This window comes from Pomacea canaliculata, linkage group LG3 (genome assembly GCF_003073045.1).
Source record: "Pomacea canaliculata isolate SZHN2017 linkage group LG3, ASM307304v1, whole genome shotgun sequence".
In the NCBI taxonomy this organism is placed as follows: domain Eukaryota; kingdom Metazoa; phylum Mollusca; class Gastropoda; order Architaenioglossa; family Ampullariidae; genus Pomacea; species Pomacea canaliculata.
In genome coordinates, this window is record NC_037592.1 from 33,399,445 (window position 1) to 33,425,366 (window position 25,922).

At 38.8% G+C, this 25,922-nt stretch overlaps 3 protein-coding genes across 3 annotated transcripts in view; all 3 read left to right on the forward strand.

Annotated features, from left to right (window-relative positions):
• The window catches only part of LOC112559633, a 33,635-nt gene extending 26,179 nt beyond the window's left edge, over positions 1–7,456 (forward strand). Inside the window, exons 21-29 of the mRNA XM_025230969.1 lie at positions 742–858; positions 2,308–2,591; positions 3,097–3,294; positions 3,457–3,592; positions 5,112–5,174; positions 5,773–5,984; positions 6,263–6,325; positions 6,931–6,954; positions 7,316–7,456. Coding sequence (XP_025086754.1) covers positions 742–858; positions 2,308–2,591; positions 3,097–3,294; positions 3,457–3,592; positions 5,112–5,174; positions 5,773–5,984; positions 6,263–6,325; positions 6,931–6,954; positions 7,316–7,456 — 1,238 coding nt within the window. The remainder of the gene's footprint in view (positions 1–741; positions 859–2,307; positions 2,592–3,096; positions 3,295–3,456; positions 3,593–5,111; positions 5,175–5,772; positions 5,985–6,262; positions 6,326–6,930; positions 6,955–7,315) is intronic.
• LOC112559634 overlaps positions 5,756–25,922 on the forward strand; it is a 46,064-nt gene continuing 25,897 nt past the window's right edge. The window contains exons 1-10 of the mRNA XM_025230970.1: positions 5,756–5,984; positions 6,263–6,430; positions 6,768–6,954; positions 7,316–7,557; positions 7,898–8,127; positions 8,638–8,743; positions 8,920–9,036; positions 9,349–9,484; positions 9,999–10,173; positions 10,440–10,716. Coding sequence (XP_025086755.1) covers positions 7,972–8,127; positions 8,638–8,743; positions 8,920–9,036; positions 9,349–9,484; positions 9,999–10,173; positions 10,440–10,716 — 967 coding nt within the window. The 5' untranslated portion in view covers positions 5,756–5,984; positions 6,263–6,430; positions 6,768–6,954; positions 7,316–7,557; positions 7,898–7,971. The remainder of the gene's footprint in view (positions 5,985–6,262; positions 6,431–6,767; positions 6,955–7,315; positions 7,558–7,897; positions 8,128–8,637; positions 8,744–8,919; positions 9,037–9,348; positions 9,485–9,998; positions 10,174–10,439; positions 10,717–25,922) is intronic.
• On the forward strand, positions 14,024–25,521 carry LOC112558909. The gene is made up of 16 exons (XM_025229662.1): positions 14,024–14,163; positions 14,582–14,745; positions 15,297–15,456; positions 15,696–15,817; positions 16,210–16,349; positions 16,794–16,941; positions 17,112–17,312; positions 17,444–17,647; positions 18,053–18,273; positions 19,267–19,559; positions 21,852–22,117; positions 22,651–22,863; positions 23,310–23,405; positions 23,617–23,966; positions 24,288–24,492; positions 24,678–25,521. Exons 2-16 carry the CDS (start codon positions 14,628–14,630, stop codon positions 24,956–24,958), a joined length of 3,018 nt encoding a protein of 1,005 aa, XP_025085447.1. The 5' UTR covers positions 14,024–14,163; positions 14,582–14,627; the 3' UTR covers positions 24,959–25,521.

The following is a 25,922-nucleotide window of genomic DNA, read 5'->3' on the forward strand; positions in this document are numbered from 1 at the left end:
TACAACTAAACTTTTGCCTTTCTCAGTCTGAAACATTGCTGCTTGACCATCACTCCCATAGTTACGTAGGTCACACAGTTTGACTTCAATAAATTTTCTGCAATAACCTGCCAGTGTGATTTGTTATTGTTATTATTAGTTATTTTAGTTATTGTGCTTCAAAACAATGAAACTCTCTCTCTTGATCTTTCCATATCGGCCATCTACCCACTATTGAATCCTTTAAAGGTGGACTGAAACCGCACCTTTTCCGTAAACATTTTTCCTAACAACCTTTTCCATAATGTTAGTCCATTTTCACACACTTCCCTGCTTGACTTCCATTTGCAGTATCTCAGCTCATGTTCTTGTTATTTGGTTCCTCTTTGTGTTTTCTATATTTGATTTTATTCTTCGTTAATACAGTTGTTTATTCTTTTATAGCTCATATGTTATTTGTTTTACTGTCCTTTGCATGCTGTCCATGTTTCGTTCTTGTTAGCCGTTAAGAATTTTGCATTTTTTATAATAATCATAATAATAATATTATTATTAATGCTATTTAGTCCTCCATTTTAATCTTTTTCATGTTACATCTGAAGGTAATTTACTTACTAATAGTATAATTTTGAAGTAGTACTGTATCCCTAAGTATATTTTGGTCAAAATGTTAATAACCTTTGCATCAATGTGACAGAATCAGATTATAATTTAATCTTCTGTTGCAGGAACTGGGTCCTGTGGTTTTAATTCGATCTTCAGCTACTTACTCTGGAACATTGAATTTAACTCTGGAATCAGATATTCTGGTTGTCCGGTGGGATGTACAGCTATTCACAGATCCAGAGAAACAACATCTTAAGTTTTTTGTTGCCTTGGGTAGGTACACTACAAACTAGTTTATGCATCATTATGCTTGATATTTTGTGGATGGGGGTTAACAAGAATCTGTATATTTTATCCACCATCTTTCTGTCCATTAGTCCAGTACGATTTACTAATCCTGAACTAGAGATGCTTTTCCTATTTTGTGTTTTAAAACTTTTAACAATAATAACAGTAACTGTATTTATAAAGCACCTGAAGCAAACTGTGAGCTGCTCACAGGAATACAAATCAGCAACCTAACTTACATCAAAGCAAACAAACGCATAGAAAAGCATACAGGTAGCAGTGGCAAACAGGACAGTATTTCTTCTTTGACTGTACCAGATGACATGACCATGACCATAGGAGATATAAAGGGTTATCGCATTTGCATACAGCTCTTGGTGGAGCAGCCTCACTTGGCGTCCTTCTCGTCCTTACTGACGCCTTATTCTGGTTTGCCAAGCAGAAGCTCTGGCTTTCCTTGAGGAGATAGAAGCACACGTGTTCAAAGGTGTGATTCAAGAAATAATGTCCAGAGTGCCTGGGATCCTATACTCACGTCTCTTCCTAGAACCTAAGTAAGGCAGAAATTAGCGCTCAGTCTTGACACTGAATAGACTCCTGTCCTCTGCCTGGTTCAGTATGGAGACAGCCCAGTCAGTGCGACAGGCAATGCATCCTGAAACTATGCTGAAGAAGGGGTCGTCAACATAGATCCATCAGGCGAGAGTTACAACCAGCACCCCCATGCAGGGAGGGTCTTCCAGTACTGCCCTGTCATTCCAGCTGTCCACCACACCAGGAGTTCACCACGATATATGCGATGACGCCAGACATAACTGCCCTTGCGAAGACTACCTGGACACCTTGCTACTTCACTGCTGGAACCCATCTTCTCTTCTTTTTCAAGTTTTAAGACAAAGTGTAGGAAGAAAGAGAAATTGCTCAGGGGGATCGTTACTGAAGTCAGATCTCCACCCCTCTCAGCATTTTACTCTCCTGGGAATGCCCTTTCTTACCTGCCGATACAGATTCTGCCTGCCCTGGAGGAGGCAGTGACGATCCATAAGGAGGTCCACTTAGCACTGCAAACATGGCCCAGGGTTGGCTGCAGCTCACCTCATGTGGGACGTTAATGCCCTCCTGACCTGCGCGCTGTTTGGGTAGAATGCTGTTCAAAAAAAAACTGGGGGGTTGTCCTCTGTTAGAGGGTAGTTGCTCACCTGACTAGTGGAGCGCTCTGCATGCTCAGCATGTGTTAGCTTACTGTCAGGGAGACAACTTTTTGATGGTTAAAGAGCTAGTGTAATCCTTTATCTTCTATGGTCATGTCTTCCAGTGTCATGTCATTTATCAAGTCTCGAAATACTAGAATTTATCTCAAAATTAAAATTTTTCCTGAAGCTTTGATGCAAGAATTGATTGTGATATTCACTTATTGCCTACTTTCAATTGCAGAGGAGCTAACAAGTGGCACGTTATTGCATCCAAAGTCTCTTGCACGTACATCAGGTAGCTGCATACAGTCCACTCCACCATCATGTGCTGCCTTCAACATCTCAGAGCTACACTGGGGACTTCATCAACAGCATGCATACGTTGCAAAAGTTCAGGTTACAAACATTGTAGGCCTTGACCTCATGTTGACCTCTGAACCTTATGTGCATGACACTCGATTAGCTGCAAGAGGGACTGTCTTTGATGTTGTGCCAAGTGACGAAGAAACTATTCTGTTTGTTCCGGTAATAAATCTTTTTTTATGTATCAGTTAAAAGATGAGAAAAAATGTCAATGTAGAAGAGACAGTATGACAAGTGTGATGAGTGTGGATGTGTTCAGATGAATAAGCAAGTCGCGACTGATCAGGGGCAATGTGTATATTTATATATACATATATGGAAATAAAGGGTTCTAGACATTTTTCAGTAGGCTCGAGCCCATGACTGAAGAGAGGTAAACCATCACATGCAAACATTTACATTTTATACTAAGTATAAAATAGAGTGAAGGGAAGTGAGCATTTAACATTATACAAAACAGCTTATTATATTGTCCTTTAATGGTATCATGTCAAATTTAATGTCCTTAATCCAAATCATGCTATCTACTGGCTTTTTATATTTCATATTAGAGTTGTTTAGAGTTTTTCTGAAAGTGTGACATTAGACAATGTTTCTATTGGAGAAGTACAGCACTCGGGATACCCGAAATATAAATAAAAATTGTAAATAATTCTTTCTAATGCAGAGGTCAGAGGACACAGATTTTCAACTCTCGAAAACTACCTATGAGGCTCGCTGGTCAGGCTTTGACAGTGGAGCACAGCAGATCACTTATAAAGTTGGACTAGGTAGTAGACAAGGATCAGATGATGTGGCATCCTTTGTAATGGTTGGGACAGTTACTGCATATGTATTTGCAGGCCTCAGTCTACAAAAAAACAAGGTGAGTAAAGGGAACTCTTATCAATATTTAAAAAGTGGGTGCAAAATATTGCGGCTTTAAGAAATACTGGATTAAATTATTTAATTATCTGAAAAATAAGATTTTATGATTTGAATACATCAGAGTGATGTTTTTTATAGGGAATTTTGGGCTTTCTTTCAGCAATATTTTTGCACGGTTATTGCTTTGACCAATGGAGGACAAGTTGCAGTGTCAAGTGATGGCGTGCTTATTATTGAAGCTAATGAGGAAGTTAACATCAAGATACTGGATGGCCCAGGGTGTAACAACAGTAGTGGTATGTCTTGTTAATGCATTTCCATTTCTTGCATCATGAGTGCATGTGTGAAGTGTCACTTATAAACAAGGTTATATGTATGCAACCTTAGAGCTGTATGTAAATTTTGCTTCGAAAAAATGATGCCAACATGTTTTTTTTTTAAATATGCATTGTAACTGTCTTCTTTCAGAGAACGGCAAAGATTTGTTTGATATATAGACAGTAGGAGTATACTTTGAAAAGTTGGTTATTAAATTGTAAAACTTCATCAGTTACTTCATATATAAACAATAAAGGTTTTCTATGATGAACTCTAATGCTGTGTTTTACATCACACAGAGGCTTTGTCCTGGTCCCCAGAGCAACATGAAGATGTAAGCTTAATTTTGATGGGTTGTGCTCTTTATCAATATTTTAACAAACTTTTATAAATTTGTCTCTCCCTCCTTACTCATTGTTTTAAATGTAATCAGTTATAATTCTTTGTAACCGTAGCACCCCGGCGCTAACGCTACTAAGTAAGGTTAGGGCTTTATTTTGTAGAGGGTACTGGGTTTATTGGGCATTGATGTTCCTTGCTACTGCCCTTAAGATGCGTGTAATGTAACAGCCAACCTTGAACTGTTCCCACTAGTGCCTGCTGGCCCATTGTTACAGCCAAAGTTGCCTGACGATTTTAAGGGAGAGTCATGGCGCAGCAGGGCAGGATTAGGGGTTGTATGCACACCCATTAGAACAACATGGCACTTACATGGCAACACAATTGCATGTGTGCATATGCACATAGTGACCATTTCAGGCATATACACATATGTATATATGCACCACACACATGTTTTTATTACCAATTACCCCACCACCCGTGGCAATGCATATGGGTTAGCTTTAAACCGTGGAAGGCTTGGACTCTGGTGGGATAGGCTACGTGGCAAAATTCCTCACATAGCAGACCATGTATGTGGGGCTATGTTGGGAATACTGTAAGGTATAGTTTCAGGTGGAGGAGTGGGGAAAGGAAGGCCAGCCCCAGAGTGAAACTTGTTAAATACAAATCTACAGTTGGCAGCCAATTTTATCTTGGTGTTATCTTGCATAACTAGCTCACTGTGTAGCCATCAGGGACAGCAGAGCTGGTCATATAATTTTTAAATTGAAATTTTTTTGTTGCTTTAATCAGCTTAATGCACGTTAATTCCTTATTTGAACTCTACTGAAGTGGCAATTTCAGAGACTATTTTTTCCATTAGGTAAGCACACAAACGCATTCTCCAGTAATATTTCTGTCACACAAGAAGAGAAATGTAAAGAATCTGATGTAATGAATTTGATATAAAAGATATGTATATTAAATATTATCCATTTCATGAAGAAATTATTGTACACTGTATTCATAATTTTATTCAACATTGTAACATGTACATAATTTCTCAAATAGATGCCTGTTCCTGACCTGTTGCAGAAACCTTTTATACCCTGTGAAGATGATGCAAAGCTTTCAATTGTCACATCATGCTGTGGTGTCACTGGACTTTAACAGCACAGCAGAAATTAAGGTTTCCTGATGTTCAGTGGAGAATTCAGAAGGCTGTTCCTGGTGTAGGTGAGAAGAATTATTAGATACTGACTCCAGTATGGTGCCACGAAACCTCATTTTATGTTGACAGCAGTCCATTTAAATCTTAACAAGAAGTTTTTGTGAGGTAAATAAGTATTTTGTGGGATCAAAGTATTCCCATAACATTTCAGTCATTGGGAGTAATGTGTTAGTGTCCTCAATTCTCAATTTTCTTGGAGCCAACTTTTTCTGAGGTGCCATCCTTCTCTCCTTGCTGACTCTCATCACCCTGTCCTAATCATCTAATAGTTCAGGTTCCCATTCGACAGCTGGGTCAACTGTGAAAAGTATGCTGCACCACACCCGTATAAAATTTCTTAGTTTGCTCACTTCTGGCCTTGGATGCTGGTGGTCTATTTGGCTTGACACTCCCCACTGACATAACTTTATACACAACTCATTAAAACTATTTTTTCGAAGCTGTTTTTGTCACTAAATACTTTCATTTCATAATTTTTCTCACTGTTAGAATAGCACAGTTACTAACCAAAATAGTCATTATTTTCAGTTTGAAAAGTTGTCTATTATCAGCATATACACAAAAGTCCATTTTAGTCACCAGAAACATGGACTAATGCCACAGAATACCAGTTCTCCACTCGAACGTATGCTATTGTTGCTGAAGGATTGGCACTACAGCCTGGGAATAAATATCGAGTTGCCATCAAGTTCTGTGTTGGAAATCTGTGCAGCAAGCCAGCTTACAGCTCTGGTGTTATTATTGTCTCTGGTCCTGCTCGTACAGGCGCCATTTCAGTCACCTATGTGGAAGGCATGCAAGGCAATAATAGTACAGTACGTTTCCCATGCTTTTATTCCTTAACACATTTAGTGGCAGCATCATCTTGTCTTCTCATAATTGTGGGTAATGAGAAGTGTTTATTTAAAAATGCTTGTGCTAAATCTGAACATTTACAAGGAACTAAGAAAAAAATTAGGCAGTTTTATCAGTTACCTTAAATGGAGTCCTTCACAAAAAAAGATGAAATTCAGGCATAACTTTCTTTGGAAAATGTGTGTAAAATGAAAACAAAAGCACGTTGATAACCAAATTTTATGATGCTGGTTTGCAGCTGGAGATAAGATTTGAAAAATTCCGAGATCCAGACATCAGTGACCTGGCTGCAGCACAGACTGTAATGTATTCCTACCAGTGGTCGCTGACTGACAGCAGCCATGACTCTCATTTACTCCAGGCCTGGAAGACAATTTCTAAACTCCAAATTTTAAATGCTTCACATGTAAGTTAATAATATATAACAGTATCCCAGCACATTGCCTATTTTTCACCACTTTGTCTGATTGACAATTGTATCAAAAAGTATGTTTATACATATTACCATTTTAGGTCTTAGAGTCGATGATACATATATAGCTACTAGGGCAATTTTGAATTCAAAAAGACTTGAATAAAAAGGCAAACATATGCACACATCTGTATGCATGAACGTTTATGAATGCCACACACACACACACACATGCACATACAAGTTTTTTCTTCCTACTCTTAGGAACAAATCTGGTATTTCCGATACTAATTCTCTTTGTATTTATTCCCACAAAACTTTGTCTCTTCAGAGCTCATTTGCCCAACAAATGCCAAGAAATCTCAGCTTCCATAGATGTCTCCGTGTCTCATTGTTAGGAACCAACAAAGTGGGGCTGGTTTCTCTCTTATCTTCAGATGTCAAAAACTGTTCAGCAAAAGACCCACATTACATTGTTCCAAAACTTGTTCTAGATGCTTCTGGTGGAGCATCAGGAGGTAAGTTCATGAATGAATTGAGGACACATGGACTTGCATTTTGGTGTTTCTTTGTAGCATGAGTTATCATGGTATACTTCACTCTTAGGCAGGCAATTCTCCAAAGTACACACCAAACTTATAACATCAAAAATTAAGATGAATAAATCATGACACATTTTCTTTTTTTACTAGAAAAAATCTTACTCTTGCTGTAGAACTAAAACAGTTACTTTTTGTTCATAGGTTAAGTTTTATCTTGCTTTTGCTGGTTTTAGCGGATTTAAAAAGTATAATGCAATTTGTTAAGTGATATTAGTAATGTTTTCTTTACAGCGAAAAAATGTGACTCTTTATTTTCTCAGTGATTTATAATTTTTAGCTTCATTGGCTGAAGGTCACAGTGTCACTCGGATTTAATGATGAGTGGAGTCAAGAAAGATCAGGAGTACACAACTCACAGACAACATCATCTCTGCTGTGTGGCCCAGCTGCGCATTCTCGAGTCAGGTGGCAGTTTTGAGAGCCAAGGTCAGATGTCAGCTTCTTTTCATAAATGAAGAGGAACAGAACATGACGGATCCTTGCTCCTTGTATATGCAGTTGCCTGTGGAGAAATTTCTGGTATGTTTGAAAAAACTGCTTAATGTTTTCTGCACTTTTTAAAGGTTTAACAAATACCTGAACAATTAGCCACTGTGTATGTTTACTTATCTTGTAATCTCTGCTTATTACTAATACCAATGTTGGTTTATCAATCCCTGTCTTTGATCTCAACTCATGATAATGAACTCATTCTTGCCTAATAATTTCAGACCATATGATTGTGTCTATTACCTGGTGATCTACACATGGTACATAAAGATGTTGAATAAATGAAAATAGTTGCCCATTAAGTTGTTTCTATGACAAAAGTAACATAGGCATGAGCTAAAAGCTAGTAAGTTACACTCTCTTCTTTTAGGTCAGAAGTACATCAATGTGTTCTTTGGACCACCACATGAGCGTTCATTGCTGGAGGATGGTCATCGCTACTATATGTGTGTGCATGCTGAAGCAGAAACTGTGGTGCATGAAAAATGGTCAGAAATGCTGCAGGAGGTCAGTGCTTGCAGCGATGGCATTACCGTGGACCAGACACCGCCGCAGGAAGGTGTGGTTTATATTGATGGCTTGCTGGGAGGCATTTATCAGGTAAAACATTTGAAGAGAACTTGCAGGATGGTGTGTAATTAAGTTTAGAAAACTTTAAATAGCAACAATCTGTGGGGAAGAGGTTTTGATAAACTAGTGTTTTCAGACTTTAATGATACCCATAAAAGAAAATGGATAGACAATTGGCTAGATCACCATTATTCAGCCCTTGATACATGCACTCTAGTGAGTTCAATAGCATTGTGGTGTGGCATACTTCCCTCAGTTCACTTAGTTATTAAAAGTGTACATAACCCTTTACAAGGTTGAGAGATGAACAAATTATAAGCTGGCTCCATTAAAAGTGCAATATAACATCTTATTTGCCCGAAGCAAAAGATTTCAGGGCTCACTTTGTATTATTAATTTAATGTCAACTTATCGCCATTGATTTGCATGGCATAAAGATATATATTTGTATTTTGTTTTATAGCATAGTTCTGAAAGCAACATTAGAATGTCACCAACTTAAAGAAGGTGGCTTATATTAAATGCTTATGATATGTGCAGTCCTCTCTGAAAACATTGTCGGTCAGATGGGATGGATTCAGTGATGTTGAAGAGCTGGGATTAACTCCACATCACTCTGGAATCCTACGATATTATATTTCTGTTGGTAAGGATAAAACGGTATATAGTTATACCTTTAATCATGTATTTGTGACCTACTGCTTATGAAGATAATGATTATGATACATGCATATGCATGAGTATGTTCGTGTTTTACACAGATGTGCTTAATGATGAATGTGTGTAATTTTAAAAGTTTATATTTAAATTTTTTCTCTGTAGGCTCCACTCCAGGAGGTCAAGATGTGCTAAACTTTCATGATGTGGGTCAGGTCAATCAGGTTGTGCTACATACTCTTAACATGCAGTCTGGACATACATATTATGTCACTGTCAGAGGTACCAATTGAAGCTGTAAATTTTTCATAAGGATTTCAATAATTATGACAAATCTAAAAATCATCATTACATAAGTACAGAATCAGTACCAGGCATTTTATTTGTTTATGGTGACACATCTAATGTTCTAAAGTTTATAATAAAAAAAAACAAAAACAAGATTGAAAAATTTAAGAACTTTCTGGTGATGTACCTGGGTTTATATATATATATCAAATTAATGTCTTTTCAAAATGAGGTAAAGTAGATTAAAGAAGATAGTATTTATAAACTGCTCAGTAAAAAATAAGCAATTTATTTTATTTGTTTCAGCTGAGGATAATGTAGGACTGATTATGGATGGCATATCTTCTAGTTTTGTTGTTGACAACACTGCTCCTAAGAGGACAGATAAACAGATGCAGTTTCCAGAGACCTTTATAACATCTCACACTTCTTTCAGTGTGTGGTATGTATCATGAGAAAATATATGCTAGAGTGCTTGCTTTGTACCCTACAGTCCTCCATCAGTGACACATGCAACACTTTCTTTCCATAGTCCCAGCTGCTTCACTTAGCTTTGTTATGATTAAAATTTGTCAAAGAAAGAAAAACCATTGATCAAAATCAAGAAATTTCACTAAAATGTCAACACAGTCACAAAGAGGGTGTAATAATGCTTCTTCATTCTCAGGAAACAAGTGTTTGTCTGCCTCCCAATCATCCCTTCAGTTATTTTATGTCTTATAAATAGAGTGTATTGTCCTTTTCTTTGATCAAATACTTGAATAACCTATCAGTCCAGAATAAAAGCAGTCAAGTAGAAAAAAACACTTGCTCCAAGATCACTGAGACATATCAAAATGACCTGCACATTCTACAATCAACAGATTGTATCGAAAGATACCACAGCTATATGTCAACTCTCTTTGGATTGATGATACTGTTTAATTAATGCTTCTTTCTGTTTATACTTTTAAAAGCTGGGAAGCTATGTTTGAAGATGCAGAGAGCGGTGTGGCCAGTTTTATTGTTTCCCTTGGCTCAAGACCAGGTCATGATGACATCATGGAGGGTCAGGTTCTTACCACGACCTGCGGAGACTTCATTCCTGACACTCTACTTGTGGAAGGCCATGCATACTATATAACAATCAAGGTAGGCAGCAATTTTCTACAAAATATTCCTTTTAAATATAGTCCCTTAATTCTTTAAATCAGAAATTACAAGGTTTGTTGCAAGCCTCAAAATTGTGATTATTATGGATTCAAAAAGGAAGCAAAGATGAGCATCTATAAATATTTTTCTTGATAAAGAAGTATATAAGTAAGACACTTATGAAAAGGTTGAAAGTCTATGTCCTTCATTATAGTATATAAAAAGATACTTATGAAAAGATTAATTATCTATGGCTGTTATGATAGGCTATGAATGGAGCAGGTCTCTTCACCAGCGCTGTGTCTCGGCCACGGGTTGTTATGACAGCTGTACCAGCAGCTGGCCATGTATACGATGGTCCACCTCCCACAGATGGTGGCGTGGCATTTGATGTTGACTTCACCAGGTCACCCAGTGATGTGGCAGCATTCTGGCATGGGTTTTCCACCAGCCTGTCTCCTGTAGCCACTTACTATGTCAGACTGGGAACTTGTTCAGGATGTGATGACATTGTTGGTGAATTTGATATAGGCCTTTCACAGGGTGAGTCACTCTTTGTTGCATTTGATATCTTTTGTATAATCCAAAGTATTGAGTTATATCTGACTGATGTGTGGTTGTGTTTGTATGCATGTTTCTAAACTTTGCATCAAATGCATAAAAAAAAAAAACTTGAAAAAATATTTAGGTTTCAAGTGTAGTTTTTTTTACAGGATCTTTTCAGAAAATCATTGAGTATCTGTGTCACAAGATTGGATTCTAACTGTGGCTATTCATGCTAATGCTATAACAGATTAAAACCCTTCCACCCCGTCAGCAAGTTCCTGTTATTTAGTAACTGTCCACATGATTGTTGAGGCTGTTGGATTTTATGTAACAAATTCATGCCACAGTAAAACAAGAATTTGGATGACCCTAAAACTTATTTACTGTGACTCATTCAACAGAGGTGACATGGAATCATGTATCCTTGTCTGAGGGTGTTCGCTACTATACCACAGTCAGAGCCTGCAATGGCATAGACTGGTGCACAGAGATAAAATCAGATGGCATCTTGATCGACACTACACCACCCATAGAGGGGGATGTTTGGGATGGAGCAGGAGATGCTGATATTTCCTTTCAATCTCAAAGGCAAGCAGGGAGTTAATATATAATTTGATCAATCCATAAAATCTATCAATTTGATGTTTGAGTCTCTTCATATTTTTGTATTGAGTTCTGAAATATATCTCAAGTTTGTTACTGGAAAATGTTGTCAGTACTGATACTGATGCTATATATTTGACATTGTGTTTTCCTGCTGATTACTATTTTTTACTGTTATACCTGTTTTGGCACAGCAATAAGTTAATTTTTTTTTTTCTCATATAAATTCTCTGTGTTCAGATCCCGTTAGTATTTATTTCAACACAATTTCGACTTTTTTTTGTTGAAAAAAATATATATAAAGAGAGAGAGAGCTGCCATGGAAAAACAAAACAAAAAAAACAACAAAAAAAACTAAAGGGAAGAAGCTTTTGTGGATTATTTGTCCATTCAGCTGTTATCTCTTCAGTTGTTATCTCTTGCTAAAATTACCCCTTTCACCAAATATATAAGCTCTTATGTAGCATTTAAAGCATAAAAAAAATTAGTTGCTTGAACAAAAATGATTTTTAGCTTGGTGAGTTTCATTTATCAGTTGATTTGTATTCTGCCAGAGATTTTCTTGCTGCCAAATGGACAGGATTTGTAGATGTGAGCTCAGGCCTGGCTGGCTTCACATGGAGGTCAGGTACAAGTCCTGGAGCCGCTGATATCATGGCATCACGCAGTGTTGGTTTGGCGCTTGAAGCCTTCACCTCAGACCTCTCAACTTCACTTCCAGAAAACAGGACAATATACATAACCATCACTGCTAAGGACAGAGCAGGTATTTTTTTAAACTAGACAAAGATCCTATAAACAAGGCTGTTATCACAAGTACAAGCCATTATCACTGAGTAATTACCATAAATTTGTCACTGGTGCTATATCCTCATTCTTGACTTTATTTCATTAGACTAGATAAAAACATGCCCAGCCTTCTCGAGCTTGAATACCTATGTTGTCCTTTTTCTATGTGTTCTATCCTCTTACATTTTTATCTTTAACACACTGGACACTGTGTGAAACTACAATCCTCATGCAGCTTTTGGTCAATGCAGATTAACATGACAGCAGTCAGAATTATGCAGCAAATAGTATAAATTTCCAAGTGAGTTCAGCAACAAATAAGTTTTAGTCTTTTGTCATCTCTTTAGGTAACTGGATAGAAGTTACTTCCAATGGATTCAAGGTGGACACCACAGCACCAACAGTGAAGCAGGTGCCCCAGCTGAATGGTGGACTGGGAACTCTTGGGGGGCCGCGTCTGGTTAGTAGAGACACCTTGTCTGCCAGGTGGTCACGGGAAGATGCAGGATCACCACTGGCAGCACATTTTGTCTCCATCACCAGCCATTTGCTGGGAGAGTTTGAATCAAGGCCACTGCAGGCAAGTATAATTCATGTTCTTGTACACTTGATCAAGTATTTCATGTCCTTGTATGGGTTAATCAGCATATTTCTGAGAGTGCCTTTGTGCACATGTTTTTATCTGTCTAAACATGAGTTTTTTTCCCCAGAAAGTTTAATTTCACTCACCCACTTGCTTGTGTGGTCACTTATTCACCAGGTTTTTTTTCTGCCTATATCAAACTCTAAAGGCCTTTCTCAGTAACATAGTTGTCTCCACAGGTACCTGCACCAGTGTCAGTATATACATTCACATCACTGAGCCTCCATGATGGCAGCCTGTACAGAGTGAAGGTCACCTCCTGTAATGTAGCACGTCTGTGTGCAACTAGTGTGTCTGAAGAGATCTTGCATGACAGCACTCCTCCTGTCACAGGTAAGGAACCATAAAACACTCCAGAATAATTCTTTACCAACAGATCTCTTTTCATTACTGCATTTAAAAGTCATAGATATTATCAATATATCATTAATGCTTGTTCATGTCTCTGAAAAAAGACTAATGATATACATACATACTTCTTCAGGACACAAACACCAGAAGCAGGTCTGAAATGCATCAGAAATGTGCTTAAATCTATTTTGTTCTTTGCTTTTTTTTGTGGTCTCTTCACTTTGTTCATGATCACCACAAATTGTTATGTGCATAACTTTATTCTTTGTGTATTTTGATATTTTCCATGTTTTATATTTATTTTGCTTAGAAAATGGTAAAGATCGAGTTTGCCTATTAAGACAGTGAATGGCTTGCTATGTCTAGGAAGGAAAATCTCAACCCTTGCCTTCCTCTCCATTTACCTCCCTTGATAAATCAGGTACCCATTTTCCAGGTATGTTTGCTGTTAAGACTGACCATGCAGCTAATCTCAGACGCCATCTTGATGGGTGGATGGTTTGGTCCAGCCAGCAGCTCCGGTTAGCCTGGCTTGGCTTCCTTGATGTCCACTCAGGACTTGACCATTACATCATCAGCGTTGGGTCCACCCCTTTTGCAAATGATCTGAATCTTGTGGGTGGATTGTTTCCAGGGTTTTCTCTCTAGTACAATTTTTGTTTTTGAATTTATTGTGCTGATCATTGAAGCTGGATTATTATTATTTTTTTTTTTGATAGATGTAATGAGTGCACTTTATTTTATATTGCTGTCCTGATTCAAATGAGTCATTTTCAAATATGATGCAAAGGTTTTCAACAATGTTATGGAGGTCCCTAAGGTTGAAACATTTTTTAGATTTATCTATGTGCTGTCCAGTTTTCAATTTGCATGAATGGTTTCCAGGTGAACCAATAAAGCTGACTGTTTTGTCTCAGGAGAACACTGTCATCAAAGTGTTTCACAATGGGTCTGGAACTCAGTATGAGAACGAGGGCTTTGTACAGGTGTATGAGGTATCCACAAAACCATTAACTGCTGCACTGAAGATTTTTATTGCCATATGGGCTGTGAACAAGGTGAGTTATCTGAAATAACTTGGGGCTAATCATCACTGTCTAGGGAAATGCTAGGGAAATGTTCACACCAGTTGATATCATAGCTACAAGATCGAGATCATTGCGATGAAATTACAGTCTATCTTCATCCTAATGTGCTGTTAAGCTGACATGAAATCCCTACATGGAGTGAGATGTCACTCTAATGTATTTTATAGTTTGCTTTTTAGTAGGGTTTACCTTCACCATGATGCACACTGAGGCATACTTTCAAACTTGTGTTAGTTCATAACATGTGATGTGGTCACAAAACCTACACTATGAATGTTTTCTAGAATTTATTGATGGCCTTGGGTTTTAAAAATACTATCAATAAAATTTCATTTTCAATTTAAAAGAGTAATGGCATGTGATGACATGGTTTATTTAATAATGACAGGTTGGCCTACAGAGTCACCCTGCCCTGTCTGAGTTTGAGCTAGAAGATGGTGGCGGTATGTCCCTTGTTCGTCGTTGCAACCCCCTTCAACTGTCTTGCTCAGTGCTCTTGTGCTGTGCAAGGGGCCACATGCAATGCATCATCCTGTGCCCCGCTTCCTGAGGGTAACATTGCAATGAGATATTGTAGCGGTCCACATTATTTTTTTTAGTGTGAGAAAAACACTATGTATTGGAAAGCCATGAAATTTTTTTCTCTGATGAATTAGTCATTTTCTGGAAAAACTTTTCCCACTAATTTAAACTGTAATATTGATGGTTTTATACATTTTTAATTGTTTGTTCTAGAGATTAATAGATTATGGAACTAGTTTAACTAGTTTTTTAAATTGCTAATTTACCCATTTTTCATCTGTGTATATGTGGCCTCTTTCAGTTTTATCATTCTCTCCTTTCTTGCAAAATCAAAGGGAAACCTTTCAATTTTTGCATTGCTGCAGTCAAGCTGTTTTGTAATGATTTCATACATAGTTTGTATATGTTGTATTTTGATCAATATGTTTAGGGCTTTTCATTTATTTCTTCTCCTTATAGAAGAAATAATTCATATAAAACTAATTGAAAGAAAGAAAAAAGTGAGACAGGCCTATTAACTTGGAAATGGAAATGGACATGAAAATGGAAGTAAAACAGTAATCTTTTAAATTTTTGTGCAGAAAGTAATCCTAACTCACTGCTGACTGTGTATGATCATGCTGATCTGACCACACTCATTTCTCTAAGGACTTCATCATCATCAGAAGACTACACACCCAGCAGTTCTTACCTAGCAGCTTCTTGGAATGTAACTGTATCACGAGGACTAAAACCAAACAGGTGTCGTTTTAAACTACAGGCATAATAAGTTAGTTGTCCATGTAAGGTTTGTTGGTTAGCAGTTAGATGACTTGATTTAATGGACTGACTGATCTTGTATGCTTGTGTTTAGAGATCTCATTTGTGATGTCTACTCACTCGTATCATCGTTAATTGTATCTGCTAAGTAGCATTTACATATGGCTTTATTAAATTTCCAGATGTGAATCTTTTTTTTGTGTGTGATTTTAAATCAAAAGATATGAAGTATCAGCTGGCAGAAGTGATCAGGCAACACCTGCAGGTGTGTTTCGTGTCGCACTTGATCGCATATGGATGGATGTGGGCTTGGCACCATACTCTCTCCTCATCATTCCGTCAGGTAGATTTTCAAGATTCTGTTTGCTCCAACACTGTCATCTGTTTTATGAAAATATACTATTTTTATGGCATAAATGTTAAAAAATTATTATAAGCAATTAGTAAATACATTTTTATACTGAAATGTCAAGAAGAAATTAAATGAATAAATAGCAACACAACTTGAAATGACAGGATTTCAATTCTTAATCTTGTTCTTCTTAATGATGTCTTGATGACTTTTGTTTTTATTGTTTTGACGGATGTCTTTATTACTTGTTGTCTTGACTGATGTCCTGATTACAACTTGTTTTTGTTCTTTTCCATGTTATTGATGGTTACCTTTTCACTACAGGACATCTCCAGTTTGGCATTCTTTTCAGTGCTACTGCTTGTTTGTCTTTTCCTGAGCAGGCAGCCCACTCATTCCAAAACTAAAATATTCAACATTTGTGAGAGCTTGGTATCCAAATGGGAACTTTGCACTGTTTAAATCTAAGGGCATTATTCCTCTTCCTAATCGTCCAAGCGTCATCAACTTATTGGGCAGAGGGGTGAGTCGGTGTATCACCATAGTTTAAGAGGTTAAGTATGCATATACAGAATGCGTGTGTATTATTTATTAAAAGTTGCATCTTGGATATAAATCACAACTAATTTTAACAGTGGTTATGTTTATCACAAATTATGGATTAGAAGAGGTAAGATATATGTGTCTGTATCATTTATTAAAGATTTTGGAATTGAGCATTGTTTAACTGAATTCTTATCTTTTTAAGATTATATGATGCAGTATTTATGCAGTATGGAGAATGTTCCATAGCAGGAGCTAACATTCCCATAAACATTAGCAACAGCAAGAGTTTGCTCCCTGTCCTGTAGTGCAAAGTGGCTAATGACAGACCTTTGCTCTGTGCTGTTCAACAGTATGAATCTGCTACCTGTCCTGTAGTTGCTAATAATTAACAGACTTTAATTGGCCGCATGTTGTGCAACAGGTCAAAGAACTGGGTCAAGCTGGGCAGGACAAGGATGTAGACTATGTGACAAGATCTGATTCACTTCACACATCCTGGAGAGGAACCTTCCTCAACACTACAGCACCACTTCAGAGTTTTCAAGTATATGTTGGAACTTCTATTGAGGGTATGTTTATGCTGCATGTCACATATCTGGTACAACATCAGCATACTTTATGTAATCTCCATAAGTTGATGATTTCAGTTACATTTAAACGTTTTACTTTACACGTTAAACATTAAAGGTTGTAAACAGGTTTTGAAACAACATTGACATTTGTGTTTTATTTCAATCAGGAAATGATGTGCACAGTTCAGGACCCTTGTCAGGTAACACAGAGTCTTACTATGCTACTGGTCTGTCACTGAGAGAAGATACTTTATACTACACCACAGTGGTTGCAGTGGGTAGTAGTGGTTTGATGTCTTGGGATGTTTCTGATGGCTTCATGCTGGATCTTCAGCCGCCTGTTGCTGGCCTTGTGTTAGATGGAGATGGTATGTTTGTTGATTATACATAATTCAACTGCATTCATTACATTCTTCAGTGCTTATTGTTTGAAATATGTATCTGTATTGTGCTGAGTCTATAGTAAGCATTTGATCTCCTTTTTACATGTTCTTTAAAGGTCTGCATGATGCAGACTACCAGTTGTATGACCAGTTGATCAGCGCGAAGTGGTTTGGCTTTACTGATTCTGGTTCTGGAATTCGGCGATTCTATTGGTGCGTTGGCACAACCAATGACTCTGACACATGTAATGTCATGCAGTGGACAGATGTTGGCTTGAAAACGAAGGGCAGCTTTACACCTTCATCACCTTTAAACCAGGGTCAGAATTTCATCTCACATTTACAATGATTTTCCAGAAGAAGCTGTAAAAATTAAGCATGGGATAAAACATTTAAAATCTGTATCATGCATTACCGATGTAAGTGATAACGCTATAATGCACACATTGTACACACAAACATGCCAACACAGAAGTAACCAATAAGAAACCAAATTTTAAAAAAAAATACGAAGTTCTATTACACCATTCAGTTATAATGGGTTTTTTTTTAATGTTATTATGCATTTTTAGTTATGTCTGATGATATAATGGTGTGAATCTGATATAAATGTGATCAGTGTACTTACTGCAGTTTTAACATTTGCACCTGTACAATACATTCCATGAGATACATTAGTAAGAGTGGGGATCTTATAATTCTTCTTTTTTTTTTTGTTCTGGCAGGCACAATATTTTACAGCAAAGTCTATGCTGTTGATGCAGTTGGACACAGGTCAAGTGTCAGTGTGTCAGATGGGGTGAAGGTTGATATAACACCCCCACGTGCTCTTGACATAATTTATACAGACAACATTAACCATGTAAACAACCCTTCCTTTGAAAATGATGTCACGTCTAACACAGGACAGATCGTGTGTGACAGCAAGCCTCCATCTTCTTGGAAGGTAACTTAGATAACCTCTTCTTATGTGATAATAACTTTTTCAGGGAGTGTTTTTGAATGCATGTTTAAAACCCACCACATACAACAACACACTCACCACACCTATTGGATGCAATATGTCCTATGTACTTTTACCCTGCATATGCATGGCACGTTACAATCAGCTCACTTCGACATGCCCCTGCAGATGAAGATGGTGGGAAGAGAAGATAGTTGATTTTCAACTGATGCTATGATGCATAGTAAAGACGTTAACATTCAGATGAAGTCACAGAGATGAAGGCAGTTAATTCAAGACAGTGGCCAGAGCAGTAGAAGTACAGACAAAGTACATTTTTAGATTAAAAAAAAAAAAAAGGAAGATGACACGTCAGCTATTCCAATGGATGGCGGAACAGAATGTCATTCTTCCATTATTCAAAGATAGACAGCAGCCAGTTATTCTTCCGCATTTCACACAACCATAAACAAATTACTTTTTTATGATGTCTTTTTCTGCTTCAAATAACATTGAACAAATGATGCAAAGCGAAGAGGTTACACACAGGACACCATTCATACATGAAACAATACGAGACTTACCACAATTCATTACACATGCACACGTATGCTCAAACACACACAGATGCACAAACACACATATAAATGCTCAAACACACACACACAAATACATATGCTATTAATGTCAGACATTCCCATCATGGAGAAAAGGCACCTCTCTTAGCTAAGTGTGAGTTAACACATCTTCCACCATTTGAAATAACTACTATCTAGTCTCTGAAATCTGCTGATTTGTCTTGCTGGACTATAAGTTTTGACTCCATTCAGACTTGAAATGTCTGCTGATATAACTTGGTCTCTAACTTCATTGGAGAAATTTATGTTCTGAAGCAAGATGTTCATATTTTTCTTTCTAAAATATTTACTATGCTTAACGAACATTAGCTTGAAGGTGTGAACAGCATTATTTTCTATTTTTATGTTTAAATGGCAGATTGGACCAGGATCCTGCATAATCCTTCAGCATCCTCGGCATGTAATCTCTGCAGACGGCACACAGCATGTGTTGCTGTCTGGTGCTGTCATGCAGAATGTGTCTGGCCTTACTTCAGGATTGGTTTACCGGCTGACAGTCAGACTTGCTCACCCAGAAACCCTCAGGGACCACCACAAACCAGTCCAAGGTTATGTGCAGATCGGAACCCAGCAACACACCTTCACACTTGATCCTGCCATGTGCCGGGGGGTGTGTGACACTGAGAAAGAGCCAGTTATCATGTGGCACAGGTAGTGAGAAAGTTTTGATCATTCATTGTGCTTTCTGTGATGTTTGGTCTGGGCATATCTTTGTGTGATGTCAATGTAACAAGGTTTACCTACCACTACCTATTAAGCTCGCAGTGAAATGTGCTTTCACCACCGATCAGTCCCAGACAACACTGGCCGGCCGCTCACTTCGTTGTCGCTCACTTCACTTTTTCTCCCCTCTATTCCTTCGTCACGGGGCTGTCCCCCGCCAGCGATCCCGTCGCCCGGTCAGTGACCCTGAGTGACCCTGCCACACGTAGCCTGTGTACGAAGTAACTCGCCGTCCGCACACTCGATAGACAGTACACGCTGCAGTGGTTGCAGGGGCAGGTGTGTTAATCGTGTTTTATAGAATTGTTCGCACACCGTCGATACCGTTGACCCGGTGTCAAGTAAGGCGAGTGTCTTTACTCCAGTTTGATCTCCACTTCATTGCTATCCCCCACTAAGGCGGTAGTTGACGCCTCTCGTGGTCTCTGGCTATTGTTGGCTGGGCCTGGGCGGGGTTGTGTTGGGCCTGGTCTCCCACCCTTAGACCTACAAACTGCCCTCGTTCGCAGGTCCGGCGAAGTTTAAACGCAGCTTGGATGGGCAGTCGGCCTTGACATGCCCTAACCCCCCGCACTGCCAGCAAGTCAGGACATTTCTTGTGCGCGCCGGTTGGGGCGGGTGGGGCTGCCTGCTTCGCCGCTGTGTACCCCTCCGGCCCTTGGCTGGGTCATCGTCGGGTTGCCTGCCTCTCATCTCTGCCATTTCTCGCTGTAACTGACCCAGCTGCGCCTTCAATGCCGTCACTTCATCCACTGACTGTGCCGCCCTCGTCGAGGCTGTCGGTTTTTTCATCTCTGCCATTTCTCGCTGTAACTGACCCAGCTGCGCCTTCAATGCCGTCACTTCATCCACTGACTGTGCCGCCCTCGTCGTAGCTGTCGGTCTTCGCGGTTGATGGTCCGATGTCCGTTCGAACTGCCGCATGATTCGCCTTAGCTCATCGAAGTCGTTGATGGTGTCGAACTTGTGGCCGCTCCTGTCCCGTAGCGGCTGCACAAGCCCATTCCAGAACCTGCACCGCAGCACTTCAGCTGCTTCGCCCTGCGGTATCTTCCCTTGATCCACTGCTTTGGCCCACAGGTCCTCCAGTCGGCAGCTCCACGTCGCCACATCCTCTCCGTCCTGTTGTTTGGCAGCGTAAAAGTCTGCCAGCAGGTCCTCGCCACCTCTCACAGTGCCGTACAGAGAGTCGAACTTGGAGATGATGCTGTCTGCCATGGCGTTGACACCAAGGCGCATGGCCACTCGCGCGGCCTCACCTCGCAGTGATCGGCGCACCGCCTCTAAAACTGTAAGTCGGTCATACGCTGCGTCCGCCTTAACACAGTTGACTTCGAACTTCCACAGTTCGTACGAAGCTTCACTGTCCTTTGGGCTGCTGCGCACCACTGAAAACCGAAATACTCGGCATTCTTGCAGGGACAATAAGATTTGCCCTTGTATCGTGTTCTGTCTCCAGTCTTCAGCTTATGGTAGGTCTCACGTTGGGCGCCAAATAATGTAACAGAGTTTACCTACCACTACCTACTAAGCTCGCAGTGAAATGTGCTTTCACCACCGATCAGTCCCACACAACACTGCCCGGCCGCTCACTTCGCTGTCTCCGCTTTTTCTCCCCTCTCTTCCTTCGTCACGGGGCTGTCCCCCGCCAGCGACCCCGTCGCCCGGTCAGTGACCCTGCCACCCGACCCGCGACCACCCTCCACCATCCTTGTGTGCGTGCTGCGCTCTTTCTTTGTCACGGGGCTGTCACCCGGCCAGCGACCGCCCCACCTTGAGTACGTGCTGTCTTCCATCCTACTATATCAAAAAAGTAGCAGCTGGTCAATGTCCATAATGCTGACTAGTGTAGTTTTATTTTTAAAGAAAGATGGTATTATTTTTATTGGAATAGTTGATATATTAGTTGATATATTTGTCTTGGGCATTTGGTGTGGTAATAAACCGGTGAAATTAGTTTCTTGTTAGCTGATTACAACAATCTTGCAAATCAACAAATATTCATTCCCTGATACTCACATTTGAAGTTTACATTCCTGACATAAATCATAGATGATGAATAATGTGCTTAAGTGACAAGGCAGAGGCACCTTTCTTTGGGTTCATTTGACAAAAAGAGAAAGGGTACATAACTGTATATCTGACTTGATCCATTGTCGGATGTTATAGTTGTTGTCATTCTGTTTACTTTTGATTTTTTTTTTTTACCTTTATGAACAGTTTCACGTATGTGGTGACCGCACACAACTCCACACTGGCTTTGGTTATCAGCACGACATCCTCCTCCACTGACCAGCAGCTAGCACTGGACTATGTTGTCCTTGAGACCATCCACTATGTCCAGCAGACAGAGACTTCCAGAAATGTCACTAGTGAGTCTCATCTCTCTGCCAGTGCTGTGTTCCTGCCACACTGGTCAATGGTGCAGTCATCCTGGCATTTCTTAGACAATGACTCTCCCATTACAGACTACAAGTGGGCGCTAGGTATGTGAAAATGGTCTCAGAACATCTATATTTTGCTGTAGTATGAAATCTTTGTGTTATTGTTTAGGTAAAATAACTTGAACAACTCGACATAAATTTTAAAGTATTCTCTACTGGCTTCCTTACAGCCTATGGTTGTCATTAATATATTTGTGGGACGTTACAATGTTGTTCTAATGTTGATAGTTAATCTGTGTTTGTAATATTTTATATTTATTCTGCAGTTCTCTTCATTGTACATTGTTTTGTGTGATGCCTTGTAGGAACAGAGTATAAAATAAAGTATTCCATGATAATGCAACTTTTAAATATCTGCTAGCTAATACTCAATAGACTTGTTACTGAGCATAAAATTCATCTGATAGTACTCCAGCATGCTATCAGTATTTCTTTCTTTATTGCAATATTAACAATACCTCTTGATCAGGCAATGAATATACAATATTGCCCAAGAACTCCATATTATGTTAATAAAAAAGAATAAAACAAAAGTAGGTTCATTCACAGAGGAAAAGAATAACTGGTATTTTCAGGGACAGTGGCAGGTGGGGTTCAGATCCAGGGGTTCAAGGGTGTAGGACAGAGACAGCATGGTTCTGCCCTGGGACTTACACTCCATCATGGCACACCACTCTACGTGACCGTGGTAGCATCAAATGCTGCAGGACTAACAACAGTGGCATACTCTAGTCCTCTTCTGGTTGACATGACACCACCAGTTATAACAGATCTTATTGATGGAACACGTAAATATATAACTGCTTGTAGCAGTCTTTCATGTAATCCAACAAAAGCTGTTCTACTTCGCGTGAGCAAATCATGAAGTTGTTGGTATATGAAAATAAATGTTGTTAACCTTCTGAAAGAAATTTGTTAGAATATGATGTAAATTTTTTTAAATCCTGAAGAAGCTCTTTATCTACTATCATTAGGCACCAGTGAAAACTTACGATGAAAAAATCTTATGCTGACTGTGACTCAGTCCATGGAACTGATGAACAACATTGAGAGAATGATTGATATAGCCATGGTAACAATAACAAAAAATACTTTTTTGGTTTTGTTTTGTGCTCTTTAGAAAAGGCTTTTGTCTATGTGACTTACCAATATCTGATGGGTAATCAGTGGTTAGTCTTAAATGACTTGCAAATACAGTGTGACACAAACCAACCCACAATTTTGTTCTTTACAGAGGAAGATGTGGACTTTCAAACAGGTTTTTTCATTGGAGCATCATGGAGAGCCACAGACAACGAGTCATCTGTAGCTTACTGTCAGTGGGCTATTGGTAAGTAATTGATTATAAGTGGAGATATGGGAATTATCAAATGGTGAATGGCACAGACACTTTCATTAGTATTTTGTAAAGAGTCATCTTTCGTATTTTTTCAGGCGAAGAACAAAAGTCAATGTATTATGTCACAGGTAATGTTTCATATCTTCCACAATTGTACCAACCTAACATTTTACCAATTTACAGCATATTAACTGTCTTGCAGGCTTTGAAGCAGGGTCAGGTGAAATTTCACCTTTCCAGAGAGCTGCTCAACCAACGTCCAATACATACACTATCACCGCTGATGTTGGTTTCTCTCTTAAAGACCTGAAGCTGCCCCAGACTCTCTATGTCTCTGTTCGCTGCTACAATAAAGCAGGCTTACCAGGGTTTGGTCATACTGATGGACTCACCATTACACCTGATAATGAGGAGGCTAAGCTTGGAGGACTGCGTCTCCTTGGTGATAGCATCACTGTGTATCCAGTGCGTGAAGCTTGTCAGGTGATGCAAAACCGCTTACGTATGAGTTGGCAAAACTTTGCCTCTCTGAATCCACTGGCTGGCTTTCAGGTATGCTGCCAAAGCTGATATGCTAACAAAGACCAACCGTCTTTAAACTGTTAGAAGGTTGGGGGTAACCCTAAATAGTCACTTTAGGATCCTAGCTTATTCGCAAGCCCAATATAATGTTTGCTTCTTGAGGTAGCTCCTGTTTTTTTATGACAATGCACGATTTATTATGAAGATGATCTGCATGCAATATAGATATGTAGCCACTGTATCTTAATGGTATACCTAGAGTCTCCACTATATGACAAGGCAGACTGATTACATAGTTTCTATTGTGATGCATAGTTATTAGAAGACTGAAGTTGAGAACACCTTGTGCAGATTGACCATTATTCCAACATTGACCAAGACTCATATCAGACAAAGAACCTTCCTTACCTGCTGGAGGCTACAAGAATCTCAGGACTTGCACTTACAAACAATACCATGCATACATGGAGTGTATCACCAGTGGATGCCTTTGGTTCTGTGGGCAAAGCTGTCAACAAGTCTGTTCATGTATCGATGAATGCACCTACAGCGAAAGGTTTTTGTGATTATTTATTATTAAATAGATCACTGGCATTGTATGCACTGTAGGAGCTTAAATAAAAGCAAAAAGTTTAATCAAGAAGCAAGAATATAAGTAAATATTAAAATACATAAATCATTTTAAAACAATATAACCATAATTTTAAAATCTTGTCGATAGTATTCGCTTCTGTGTTTTAGCAAGTGGACAAGCAGAATTCAACAGGAATGGAACCCACCTGACTCTTTCTTGGAGAAACCTTTTCACTTCTGATTGGCCAGATCATGACCTCACCTTTGAAGTCTCTGTTGGTTCAGTTAAGGGTGGTACTGACATACTCCACTGGCATAAAACCACTGACTCAAGTGTTATTGTCTCTTTTGCGACCAAAGTTACAACCTTCTCCCTTTACTACATTGTAACTGCTATTGATCCTTGTGGTTATCACCTAGCAAGCACAGGTTCTGTGAAAATAAATTAAATGTGTGTGATCCTTCTTTTCTTTTGCAAGTATTTATTATCATCTTTCAAACTATGTGCTAAGGCAGCAGATTTCCCTTGACACCTACAGTTTGTAATGGAAACTATGTAGATCAAACTCTGTACTTTATAAAGCATTGACATTGAATAGCAGACTCCCAGACTGTTCTCGATCATGACAGTATAATGACCAAACATGATGGTTTCTTCATGGGACATAATCATCTATTGTTATGAATGAACCACTAATATAGCCTCCCCCCACTATTAGGTATGTGGTCTCTAAGCAAAACCTAAAGAGAAAACGAAAGCTGGTTGCTCAATACATTTTTTGGGTTTGTAATAATTTGGTATTTGTAAAGATATAGCAGCGCTATATCTTTATGTATAGCACTATGTACTAAAAATTTTTACTGAATCTTTTAAAGCAATTGACAATTACAAGAATTCTGATACAAGGCTCTCCATTCTTTCTCGTAAATTTGAGCCCATCATTTTGTTGTTGATGTATATAATCTTTATTCTTACACTAAGTACCTAATAATAAACAATTATAAACAATTATATTATATTAATTATATTATATGTTACATGAAAGACTGCTTGTCAAAACTTGTGTAAATGCACTTACATAAACACTTCAAAGTGTTAATTAAGCATAACACACTGACTTCATCTTCCCCCTCTTATTCTTAAGTATAATTTTAAGTACATACTGTCAGATGAAATAACGAGCAACCAAACATATCTGAAGTCTTGATTTATTCTGTTGAGCTGTCCTAATGCAATTAGTGTTTGTCGCCTTTCAAGCGCAAGAGCAATGTACCATATATAGGCCCTACTGGGATGAACAGCATTCACCATTCTTTGGAAGTCTTTATCCACCGGCCATAGGGTGACTTGTGCTGGTGTTATCGCCCCAATTTTCAAATCTGAGGGTCCAAATAAGAATCCTATGAAATCTC

Excerpts from the sequence above, each read along its gene's own strand:
- LOC112558909 (XM_025229662.1), top strand. The coding sequence starts at position 14,628 with ATGGTGGCGGTATGTCCCTTGTTCGTCGTTGCAACCCCCTTCAACTGT. Across the intron at positions 15,457-15,695 it reads CGAGGACTAAAACCAAACAG|ATATGAAGTATCAGCTGGCA; the intron begins GTGTCGTTTTAA and ends TTAAATCAAAAG. Across the intron at positions 19,560-21,851 it reads CCAGTTATCATGTGGCACAG|TTTCACGTATGTGGTGACCG; the intron begins GTAGTGAGAAAG and ends CTTTATGAACAG.